This window comes from Microcaecilia unicolor, chromosome 13 (genome assembly GCF_901765095.1).
Source record: "Microcaecilia unicolor chromosome 13, aMicUni1.1, whole genome shotgun sequence".
NCBI lineage: Eukaryota > Metazoa > Chordata > Amphibia > Gymnophiona > Siphonopidae > Microcaecilia > Microcaecilia unicolor.
In genome coordinates this window covers 70,383,163-70,395,944 of record NC_044043.1, presented here as the reverse complement: position 1 = coordinate 70,395,944, position 12,782 = coordinate 70,383,163, and the positions used below count along the sequence as shown (strand labels likewise).

Genomic DNA, 12,782 nt, shown 5'->3' with positions numbered 1-12,782 from the left:
TCTCCTAGACAAGCAGTGTTGCATAGAGCCCTTCCTTGGACCTACAGACAGTTCGAGACCTAATAATTTGCTTGGTGCAGAGAGCAAACCAGGTCCTTTTTGCATTTTAAAGGGAGGCTCCTTCAGCCCCTTCCTTTGTAAAGTGCTAATGCAGTGCTATTTCACAGATCAATGCTCAGAACCTATCCCCAGCGCTAGAATGGATTAGCTTAAACTGCACACAATGTTCAGAGGGCTTTAGCGCCAGAAACAACCTGCCTGCCAAAGATTACCGCAAATTCAATTTAAACATACACAAATGTATATTAAAGAGCTCATTAGATATTACCTCCCAATGCCCAGAGAACCAGCGCACCCCTAACGCTGAAAACTTACCACCAGCTCAGAGCTGGCGTTAGGGTGTTTGGCCATGGGCTTTCTTTTCCGTCCCGCAATAAGGAGCATGCTACGGTGTCCTTGCATATTCCTCTCAAGCGTAACTCTGAGGTGGCTGGTCTGAAAGAGAGGAGCTGGCACAGTTCACTTTCAACTTTCTAGCCCTGACTTCAGAGACGCCTCTCCCTCCCCCTCCTTTCAAGCTATTGTATCGTGCAATGCCAATTTTTCTAGGAAATAAATAAAATATGAATTTAAGGAACCTGCCTAGAGCATGTGGTCCCTGCTAGCCACACAGCTCTTGTATGCATGCACCAGGCACGTTCCTTCCCATTAACTTCCCAATGCTCAATGTTAGTAGAACGCATGTAATTTGCATGCTATTACTGTTGAGCATTGGGAAGTTTTTATTTTTGTGTGCTGCTCCTTACAGTGCAGGAGTTCTGAGCATTGGCCCATGAATGTGTTCTAAAACATGTCATTGATCAGTCAGGTCCTTTTCACATTATAAAGGAGATTCCTTCAGCTCATTAGAGCTTGTGCACTGCTGTCTTGTATTATTTCAGTGTGTCCTAAAACATGTAAAAAAGCAGGGATGGTAGGTCCAAGTTCCTGGGCAAGGATGGTGCTGATTTATTATCAGTGTGTAGTTAAACTCTGGAATTTGTTTCCAGAGAATATGGTGAAAGCAGTTAGCTTAGCGGGGTTTAAAAAAGGTTTTGCTAACTTCCTAAAAGAAAAGTCTGTAAGCCATTATTAAGATAGACTTCGGGAAAATCCACTGCTTATTTCTAGGATAAGCAGCATAAAATGTATTGTTCTGTTTTGGGATCTTGCCGGGTACTTGTAACCTGTATTGGCCACTGTTGGAAACAGGATGCTGGGCTTGATGGACCTTCGGTCTGTCCCAGTATAGCAATACTTATGTTCTTATGTAGTGGGGGTGGGGGTGTGCTGTCTGTCATACATTCTGCTTCCCTTGGTAATGACACTTCTGGAATAAACACTCTCCTGATTATGCCCTCTCTGGCTCAGTCTGTGGTATTAGCACAGATTTACTGTGGTCTGTTGCAGATCTCTGGCAGAGGAGACAGTTTTCCTCCACAGCCGTATGGTGTCTTAGGATGAATTGGTCTAGTGTGACAGGAGCTGATAGGACTGTCTAAAAGGAAACTAGTCTCTGGCATTCCTTATTTCAGGAGTCACAGCCCATCTTTACCAAACTAAGAATTAGATTTACTAACCGGCATCGTTGCATTAATATACATTAATGAGATTAATAAGAGTTATCAGTAAATAGGCCCCATTGACAAGAATGAGGCTTTTGTAAAATTACATTAACATATATCAAGATGTTAACGCACATTAGTAAATCTAACGGCATGTAGTGCTGTAGAAATCATAATTAGGAGTGGTAGTACATCACCTCCCTGCTCCGTTAAAGGCTAGATGGTGTCCAGGAACCCTCAGTTTCCCTCTTCTGTTTTGCAGGAATGCCTGGACAAATTTGGTGACAGCCTCCAAGAAATGATCAACTACCACATGGTAAGGCACCATGGAAGTTTGATGACAGGACAGGGCATGATGTCACAAGGCTGAAGCCGGTCTCCACACACTCCACCCAAGGAGGTTTTAATTCTACCCAATGCATCTACCGCCATCTTGGTACACCCAAAACAATTAAACTGATAGGGCAACAAGCTCCGCCTACTGGCTTCAGCCCACATAATGGGCTAGATAGACTCATGCCGTCTCTTCTTATCAAACCTCCTTGTTAGGCACAATACAAGCTGCCGCATATTGATGACATCATTGATGAAGAAAATTCAAATGTGAAGTTATTAGTTGGTAGTTTGGAATGGAAATTTCCCATAATGGACTGCTGGTCAAAAGCAGCTATAGAAACTCTGACGTATTCGTTGGGAGGGGGAGAATGGATGCTTTGGCAGTATGTTGGCCACTCAATATCTCATCACCAAGAGCTAAGAATTCATTACTTAGCTGGAAATAAGCCAATCCATGTTCATTTCAGGTCAACTTTAATACAAAAGGAGCCACCATCTCATTGGGGACAGGCTGTGCTAGTCGTGGTTTTACTCCTATTGTAAAGATGCTGACCTAATCCCCAGTGACCTGGAGCTATAATACAGAGATGGGACTGACTGCTTTAAAGTAGAAGATCCAGGTTCAGAAGTGGCTTTGGATCTGTCTTTCCTAGGGAAGTCCTGTAGAGGTGACAGCCAGACCCTGGGAGAAGTAGGCTACATTGCTGTGCAACATACAGTGAGTTCAAGGGGCCTCAGAGAACTCTGTCTGGGTTTGCAGTCACCAAACAAGGCAAGACCATTCTGTTGGGGTGGGATGGGGACACATTCAGGGACATCGGTGCAAAGGCTGCGAGGGTGGAGATACCAGGGTGAAGCTGAGACAAAAAAAAAAAAAGACAGAAGTGCTTTTAATTCAGAGTTCACTGCAACTCATGGACTTTTAGACTCTCAAGGAAAACCATCTTTGCAGCCCTAAATGGGAGAAACTATTGATTTCCCAAAGCCCTTCTTTTAAACATAATTAAATGTGAAGTTAATGAGATCTTCCTGGAGCACAACTAATGTATCACAGAAATGTACTGCCCTATCAAAAAAGATATAAAGGAATTAGAAAAGGTGCAGAGAAGGGCGACGAAAATGATAAAGGGAATGGAACGACTTCCCTATGAGGAAAGGCTGAGAAAGTTAGGGCTCTTCAGCTTTGAGAAAAGGCAGCTGAGGGGTGATATAATAGAAGTCTACAAGATAATGAGCGGAGTAGAGCGGACAGATGTGAAGCATTTGTTTACACTTTCAAACAACAACAAAACCAGGGGACATAAGATGAAGCTAGAATATGGTAGATTTAAAACAAATAGGAGAAAGTTTTTCTTTACTCAGTGTGTAGTTAGACTTCTGAACTTGTTGCCGGAGAATGTAGTGACAGCAGCTAGCCTTACGGAATTTAAAGGGGGTTTGGACAGATTCCTGAGGGAAAAATCCATTGAACATTATTAATTTTTTTTTTGTGGGGGGGGGTTGCTGGGTTCTTGAAGCCTGGATTGGCCGCTGTTGGAGGCAGGATGCTGGGCTTGATGGACCCTTGGTCTTTTCCCAGTGTGGCGGTGCTTATGTACTTATGTACTTATTTAAGCTTTTAAAACATTACCAAGAACCTGCAAGTCAGCCTGCCGGCATTTTTAAAATGATACAATTTTTGTTCAGGTGCTTAATTTACTTCACCTTCTGGAAGAGAGAAATGCATAGAAATGATTCTGCAATCTGCATACGCTTCTTCAGGAACGAGCGCTTGGAAGTCTCGCTATCCTTTCTGTGGAGCGTTTTTCCTTGTAGGATTTTTCCATAGAAGTTTGTTTTCTCATTTTGAAGTCGTAGGAAATTATATCCTTGGCCAAAACAAACCCACTGGCAGTCATTCCATAAGTGCTTTAGCCAAAATGTAAATCTGACCTAAAAATTTGACAGAAGCTGTAGACTTGCAGGCCCATCCAGATCTGGCCATTTTTTTTTGCTTCCTACTGCATCATTGTAGACCCTGCCTGTTCTCTAGTTTCACCCTCATTTCTCCAGTGCTAAGGGTCCTGTGAATTTCAGGTTTTCTGGAATTGTATTACTGTTTTTGTTTCTATGAAATCTGTCTTGAAGGGAGATGAGACTCGTCGGCACTTACAGGACCTGTTCAGCACTCATTTTGCTTTATCTCAGGGCTGGTGAGGTAGGGGCAAGAGGGGAAAGGCTCGTGCTCACGCTGAAGCTGTGCCGCTGCCTTTCCAAACTCTGCTATCCTAGGCAGATGCCTAGTGGCAGGGCCATGGGGTTCTGCATCCCAAAAGCATGACATCTGGAAATGCATTGAGGGCTACTGGTTGCACTTCACTTTAGATTTGTACTATAGATGTATTATTTGTCTTTTTCAAATTTGAGTTCAAGGTGAGTTAAATTTAGGTATTTGAGTTATTATCCCTGCCTAAGTGGCTCACAGTCTAAACTGTATTTGAGGCAATAGAGGGTGAAGTGAGTTTCTCAAGGGGCATAATCGAACGGGGCGCCCAAGTTTTCCTGGGGCCGTCCTCGCAGGACGGCTCCGTGAAGGGGCGGGGAAACCCGTATTATCGAAACAAGATGGGCGCCCATCTTTTGTTTCGATAATACGGTCGGGGATGCCCAAATCTCAGCATTTAGGTTGACCTTAGAGATGGTCATCCTTAGAGATGGTTGTCCCCGGTTTTCAGCGATAATGGAAACCGAGGATGCCCATCACAGAAACTATCAAATCCAAGCCATTTGGTCGTGGGAGGAGCCAGCATTCGTAGTTCACTGGTCTCCCTCACATGCCAGGACACCAACTGGGCACTCTAGGGGGCACTGCACTGGACTTCACAAATTGCTCCCAGGTGCATAGCTCCCTTACCTTGTGTGCTGAGCACCCCAAATCCCCCACAAAACCCACTCTCCACAACTGTACACCACTACTATAGCTCTAAGGGGTGAAGGAGGGCACCTAGATGTGGGTTTCTGGTGGGTTTTGAAGGGCTCACATTTACCACCACAAGTGTAACAGGTAGGGGGGGATGGGCCTGGGTCCACCTGCCTGAAGTGCACTGCACCCACTAAAACTGCTCCAGGGACCTGCATACTGCTGTCATGGAGCTGGGTATGACATTTGAGGCTGGCATAGAGGCTGGAAAAAAATGTTTTTTAATTTTTTGTTTTAGGTCGAAGGGGGTTAGTGACCACTGGGGGAGTAAAGGGAGATCATCCCCGATTCCCTCCAGTGGTCATCTGGTCAGTTCGAGCACCTTTTCGAGGCTTGGTCGCAAGAAAAAATGGACCAAGTCGGCCAAGTGCTCATCAGGGACGCCCTACTTTTTTCCATTATCGGCCGAGGACGCCCATCTCTTAAGCACGCCCCAGTCCTGCCTTTGCTACGCTGCTGACACGCCCCCGTGAACTTTGGTCGTCCCCACGACAGAAAGCAGTTGAGGACGCCCAAAATTGGCTTTCGATTATGCCGATTTGGGCGACCCTGAGAGAAGGACGCCCATCTCCTGATTTGAGTCGGAAGATGGGTGCCCTTCTCTTTTGAAAATAAGCCTGAGAGTGTCCATGGGAGAAGCGGGATTTGAACATTGGCTTCCCTGGTTCATAACCCACTTCACTAAACACTAAGCTACTCCTTGTTCTTATGGAGAAGGATTGAAATGATTAGAGCCACAGTTCATTATCTTTCCTTCCCTGGTATGTTATAGACTGTTTAAGGTCTTTCAATAAAGCTGTATACTGCCATGGGTGAATCTCTTCATAAAAGTGATTAAGAAATCCAAATAAATAAATAAAACACATGAGAATTGCCAGGGGATTTAGTACTCGCATTCTCACATCGTTGGATAACATAACACACCTGTTGGGTGTTATTGCTATAATTATAATCAACATTTAAAAAAACACACACAAATATTTAAACAGTTAAGCCAAGCTAATCATGATCAAGTGCTACTTAGTCCTTTTAAAAGGAACAGGATTTAAGGGAGCAGCCCGTGAAGCTATATTGTGCAGGAGAGAACAGAATCACCAAGCGTATTACTACATTACTGTTTCTCAGCTACAGTTTGCTAAACTAAGGCACTGAGGGATAATGTGACTTGACAAGAGTCACACTGAATGTTTGTGATAAAGTGGGGCTTGAAACTCAGAAGATCCCTTTCTCAGTTCTCATGATCTAACTCAGTGGTTCTCAGATTTTTACTATGGTAAACACCTAAAATATTTTTTCAGACACCGAGGAAACCCCCCCATCCAACGTCTCCTGCCCTCCCCCCCTGAGTTCCATGTCTCTTCCCTCCTTCCCTCCACCTTTAGTCTAGCATCTCTGGTATCTCTGTCCTCACCTCCACCTCTGGGTCTAATGTCTCTCTCTCTCTCTGTTCTCTCCCTTCCACTAACCCACCTTTGATTCAGCATCTCCACTTCTCTCTCAGACCCAAGCCATAGAATGTTATTGAATGGATGAGAGAATAATATAGTATTTCTAGGATGGGCGGGACAAATTGCTTGTTCTTTTGGCTGCCGTCGGTGACAGGGTGCTGGGCTCGATGGACCCTTGGTCTGTCCCAGCATGGCGATGCTTATGTACTTATGTACCCCCTCCCCACTGCACCCTCGATGTAGCATCTTCCCTTCCCCTCCAGTTATCTCATACTTCTTTAGAAGGGCCTACCTTTGCTTTAGTTCAGGCAAAGAGGTACAGTGCCCGTGCTACCTGAGCAGTGAGGAAGTCAGCAGCATGCTTCAGCCACCTACACCCACACTGGCAGTCCCGCACATGCTCAGTTCATGCTACTGAACTGAGCGCATGAGCATATGCAGGAGTGCTGGTGTTGGTGGCTGAAGCACACTGCCTGCCAACTTTCTTTTTTTGAGAACCCCTGAAAAGAACTTGCAGAACTCAGTTTGGGAATCACTGCTCTAAACTAAATAGTGTGTCTGACTTCCCAAGGGATCACCAGCAGAGCTGATGAATCCTGCATCCTGGTTTGAATCGGATAAAAATGGATGGAGATTGGCCACCACTGGCTCTTTTGGAATATTAGGGTCGGGAAGGGGGTGAGAATTTGGAGATATGGAGAACAGGAAGAGATAGAACCAGGAGATCCAGGGAGCTGGTTTTCTGGCTGAACTATAGGGGGAGATAGGGTTTGGGGAATGGAAGGTTGCATGAGCTGAGTGTTATTCCCCTGCAGTAAGTAAAGCAGTACCATGTCTCATTGTTGTGTTTCTTCAGATCTGGCTGAAGTAGAAGGGGAGACAGGGTTTGGGGAATGGAAGGTTGCATGAGCTGAGTGTTATTCCCCTGCAGTAAGTAAAGCAGTACCATGTCTCATTGTTGTGTTTCTTCAGATCTGGCTGAAGTAGAAGGGGAGACAGGGTTTGGGGAATGGAAGGTTGCATGAGCTGAGTGTTATTCCCCTGCAGTAAGTAAAGCAGTACCATGTCTCATTGTTGTGTTTCTTCAGATCTGGCTGAAGTAGAAGGGGAGACAGGGTTTGGGGGAGGGAAGGTTGGAAGAGCAATAGGTTAAGCAGTGCCTTGTCTCATTGTTTTCCAGATCCTCTTTGACCAGGCTCAAAGATCCGTCCGCCAGCAGCTGCATATTTTTGTTAAAGAGTAAGTATCACCGGATTATATTTGGCAGTGGAAATATTAAGGACAGAGCAGAACATGAGTGGGAAACAGCTATGGTTCCTGCACAGGATGCTAAGTGTTGCCGAGAAATCCTTACCCTATCTTTCTTCTTGTGGGGACTGCAGGGATGTGCGGAAGTTTAAGGAGACCAAGAAGCAGTTTGATAAGGTGCGAGAAGACATGGAGATCTCCCTGGTAAAGAATGCACAGGCCCCGCGACACAAACCCCACGAGGTAGAGGAAGCATCGGGAACCCTCACCATCACCAGAAAGTATTTCCGGCACTTGGCCTTGGATTATGTATTACAGGTAAGCAACAACGGCCATTAAGATTTTCCAGCAACAAGCATGCAGCCACCTTAGGGGTGGAGAGAACAGCAGCACATTTCGGAAGCAGGGATTGCTGAACACTTTAATTAATTATTATGTAAGTTCATATGACAAGCCAAGGCACAGAGATATGTGGTGTGTTGGCTCCATGTCGAGATTCGGAACACAGTTGAAGCTTCACTCCAAGCTTTTGGAGTTGGCGACAAAAACATTACTCACAAACTCACTTGATTTTAAGCATTGAAAACCGGCAAGGGTGATGGGATTTTTTTTTTCTCCAGTGGCGAATCTGTTGATAACTTATTTTTATTTTTTTTAATTTTATTTTTATTGCATTTATACCCCACATTTTACAACCTAGTGGTAGTTTCAATGTGGCTTACAAATTGACAGTAGAAAAACAGGTTCCAAATTAGATGCAAAGTGGTGCGAGCAAAACAGTAGCAGAATAATTACTACAGATAAGTGAACTTTACAATTAATGTTTATTTTTAATCAAATGATTGCCCTTAGGAGGCGCAGTGATTGTGTTGTGGTGGCTTACACTGTTCTGAGCACCATTTATATCAGAATTTGCATGTTGGTTGAAATAATATCTAGTCTCTAAATTATTAGGTATTGGATTTATATTGTAAACCACTTTGATATACATTTGATTAGTGGTGTATCATATAACGATGATACACTCGGCCATTTCTTTAGGGTTCAGAAGTGAATGGTGTCTGAAGGCAGAGTCCAGTGCATCCTGCACTTGCAGCACTGGGAGTCAGAAGAAAGTTGCAGTGGCCAACACAGACAATCAAATCATTCTCTTTCTCTTCCCCGCAGGGCGTGTGTGTGATTCAGTTCCTGGTAGAAGTCTCCTGTTCTTTCTTATGAGCCCTTGTGACTCTCTCTTTCAGGGAAAGTAACTAGAAACTTGTTGACATCTAGTTTGTGTGATTGTAGCTCAGCTGAAAGTGTATAGAAAGTCACTCCAGAAATCCCAGATTTGTGGCATGCTGTTAGGAAGCCAAGAGACCAAAACCCCATGTCAAGTTCCTTCCACTTACACCCAATTAAAACTGCCGCACTTACATACCCACAGGCCACAAGATGAACCACCCAATGTCTGCTTCACTAATGCTCCTTCCCAGTCTGGGGGAGAGAGGATTATGCTCTAGACTGATAGATGTGAATGAATAGTGGTCTGAGAACTAGGGGAACTGGGTTTGATTCCCACTCAGTGGCGTTCCTTGGTCGGCTGCCACCCGGGGCAGATCGCTGCTGTGCTCCCCCCACCCCCCAAGTGCAGCACGACACCCCCCCCCAGGTACAGCACATCACTGTCCCCCCCCTGGTGCATCACCTCCAAGCCCCCTCCCCGGGTGCGTTCTTCTTACCTGCTGGGGTGCTGGGAGCAGCCGTGCGGCTGTTGGCTCCGCTGGTTCCCTGCTCCCTCTGCCCCGGAACAGGAAGTAACAGCAGAGGGAGCAGGGAACCAGCGGAGCCGACAGCCGTGCGGCTGCTCTCTGCACCCCTCCTCCAGCGTGCATCCGGGGCAGACTGCCCCCACCGCCCCGCTCTCGGTACGCCATTGTTCCCACTGCAGCTACTTGTGACCCTGGCAAGTCACTTAACCCTCCATTGCCCCAGGTGCAAAAAAAGCTTAGATTGTAAGCCCACTAGAGACAGAAAAAGAACCTGTGTATAATATGTAAACCTCGTTGATTGTACCACAGATAGAAGGTATATCCAATCCCTCCCCCACCCCCATACTGGGAAAACTGCTCACAGAGAAAGGGGTGGAATTTTTATTGCTGTTTTTATGACTTATTAAGTGCCTGAAATCTGTGCCAGTGAGCGAGATCTCTGACATACAGAGAAGTCTGCATTACCTTGGGAGGTATCTTTGGTTTACAGAAGTCGATGACTTCTGATGTCACCAAACGTTTATGAAAACCTCCTCTATCTGTTCCCTCTGAAAGGTGAAGTTACAGGGAAGAATACAGCCAGAATAGAGACAGTTCCCCTATCAAGAAGTGGAACCCACTGAACCCTAATATAAAATGCAGGACTTAACCAATAATAATTTCACTCTAAAAGGATAGGGGATAGTTCATAGCTTTGTACTACTTGCCGTGAACATTGCAAAGTAAGTTGGCCATAACTCCACTGAGAGAATTGTCCAGCATCTGGCAATCGGATACGATCTGTAATCCTCAAGCATAGTGACCCTTCACTTTCTCAGATTTGCGCTACGTAACACTCCTACACGATAGGAGGAACATCCCACAAGACATCTTCTCTGAAGGATACGTTGTGCAGCAGGCAACTTTTAAAGATCAGTTCCTGTTGTTCCCACAAGGTGACGCCCTTATGCAAAGAAAATCCTGCAGGGAAAACAATACACACGTGTCATACACATGCTAATGCACACACAACACACATGTGTCAAACATGCGGTAACACGCACACAAAAAGGCTGAATTAGCGTAAGCTTGAAACAAGAGATCAACAGCACTAATTAGCAAGGTTTCAACCCTTGGCTATACCATGTAGAGAGCGATTTTCAAAGGCATTTGCCTAGAGAAGTGTCCTGACTGAAAATCACCATCCTCAAATGTGGCTAAACATACTTGTGGCTCCCATAGGGCTTGCTATTTTAGCTGTGGCGAAAAGGCATTCATGTAGGTGTGTTCAGGTTGGGGGAGGTAAACAGTGTGTGGACATGGGATTTCCAGAAGTGTATGTGCTGCATTACCCCTGCTTAACTGCCTACACAGTGCAAAGTGCTCAGATGCTTTCAAGGTGTGCAGACTTTTCATCTACTCATTTTCAAAGGAACACAGTGTGAAGTCATTTCTCTTTGAGATCTGCGATACTATACACAGGTATTAAAAATTGTTCCCTCAGAACACATCAGAAACATGACCATGATTGACTAGCCTGGTCTGATCAGTCTGGTTGCTCATCGGTGTACCTACCTTATATGGCACCCAGGGAGGAGCATTTCCCCCTTCTCGGGCAGAGCACACGTACTCCCCCAGCAGCGCACATCCCCTCATCCAAGCAAGGGGGTGTGCAAAGCAGGACGTGCTGTCAGCTCTGCTGGTCTCTTGCCCCCTCAGATGTCAACTTCCTGTTCCTGGGCAGAGAACCGGCAAAGCCGACAGCATGTGCCTGCTCTGTGCACCCTCTCTGTGCTTGCACCCAGGGCGGACCACCCCCACCGCCCTGCCTAGGTACACTAGAGTGGTTGCTATCAGTGTTAGCTGTAAAAATAATTTTGATTTAATAGCATCTTTCATCCCAGAGTATTGTATTGTATTAGCAGATTTATATTCTGCTCTTTAACGTGAAGCTTCTAGGAGGATTACAATCAGTAAGAGCTTCCCATAAAAGAAAATTTACAAATCAAAAGACTAGACACTTTCTAATATAATATCATCACTATCTAACAAACTAAAAATACAATTACATTCTGCATTAAAATTTAATCCGACCGCCCCATGTAAGCCGCATTGAGCCTGCCATGAGTGGGAAAGCGCGGGGTACAAATGTAACAAAAAAAAAAACACAGATAAGTTTTATTATCTTTTCTGAATAAAATATAAGATGGATTACGACGTAACTAAATTGGAATACTATTCCAAATTTTAACGCATTGAAAAATAAACGTTCCCAGAGCAATTTACAGTTCACATTCTTCATAGAAGGAAAATGTAAAAACAACCTTTTCTTACTCCTTGAATTAAATCCGTTTCCAGGTAATGTTAAAAATTGGGTTATTGTCTCCGAGCATAAGCCATAAAGGCTTTTGTAAATCAAGCAAGCAAGTTTGAAAAAAAAAAAATCGACTTTCTTCTTTGAGCCAATGTAGCTCATTTAGCAGAAGAGTAGCTTCACTATGGGGTCCTTTTACTAAGATGTGCTGAAAAATGCCCTGCGCTGGTGTAGACGTGTGTATTGGGTGTGCGCAGGACCCATTTTTTAGCGCACCCTCAAAAAAGGCCTTTTTTTAAAGCCGAAAATGGAAGTACAGCAAAATAAAAATTGGCGCGCATCCATTTTGGGCCTGAGACCTTACCGCCACCCATTGACCTAGCGGTAAAGTCTGACGTGTTAACCGGGTGGTAATCATCAGTGTGCATACAATGACGATTACCGCACGGTTAGTGCCACGCGCCAGAATAGTGGGCGCGCATAGAAAATGAAACAACCACCTGGGCCTCGCGGTAATTCGAAATTGATGTGCGTAGGATGCACATACGCACCCATGCGGCATAGTAAAAGGGCCACTATATCTGCCCAGCTTAAATATCAGTCTGGCTGATGTGTTCTCCTGCAATTGGAGCTTCTTTTTTGACTTCATATTTAAAAAACAATAAAGCAAATTACAATAGTCCACACATAAGCTAATAAAGTAACCTGTGCAATTGTTCTAAAACTAGTTGAGTTCAATGATGATCTTATAGATATTAAGCGTCGAAGGGTAAAAAAAAATCTTTCTAACTAGTTCATTAATTTGGTTCTCTAAAGTTTACTTTGCATCTAGGTAGATTCCTAACACTCTAGATTTATTAATTTATGACATTTATACCCCACATTTTCCTGCACAATTTCAAGATACTACTACTACTATTTAGCATTTCTATAGTGCTACAAACCGTACGCAGCGCTGCACAAACATAGAAGAAAGACAGTCCCTGCTCAAAGAGCTTACAATCTAGTAGACAAAAAATAAAGCAAACAAATCAATTATGTTTCAATGGTTTTTATTGATGACAAATCGAAAAGTACAAATCCACCGTAACATAGCGGCTTCAGTGCAATTCAACAGAACTCAATGGAGCAACACTTCAAAAA

The 12,782-nt window shown here is 44.5% G+C and overlaps 1 protein-coding gene across 3 annotated transcripts in view; it reads left to right on the top strand.

The window, feature by feature from the left end:
• The window catches only part of ACAP3 (ArfGAP with coiled-coil, ankyrin repeat and PH domains 3), a 168,486-nt gene that overhangs the window by 96,300 nt on the left and 59,404 nt on the right, over positions 1 to 12,782 (top strand). For all 3 annotated transcript variants that reach the window (XM_030222493.1, XM_030222491.1, XM_030222490.1), the window contains exons 4-6: positions 1,867 to 1,920; positions 7,528 to 7,586; positions 7,730 to 7,913. In XM_030222493.1, coding sequence (XP_030078353.1) covers positions 1,867 to 1,920; positions 7,528 to 7,586; positions 7,730 to 7,913 — 297 coding nt within the window. The remainder of the gene's footprint in view (positions 1 to 1,866; positions 1,921 to 7,527; positions 7,587 to 7,729; positions 7,914 to 12,782) is intronic.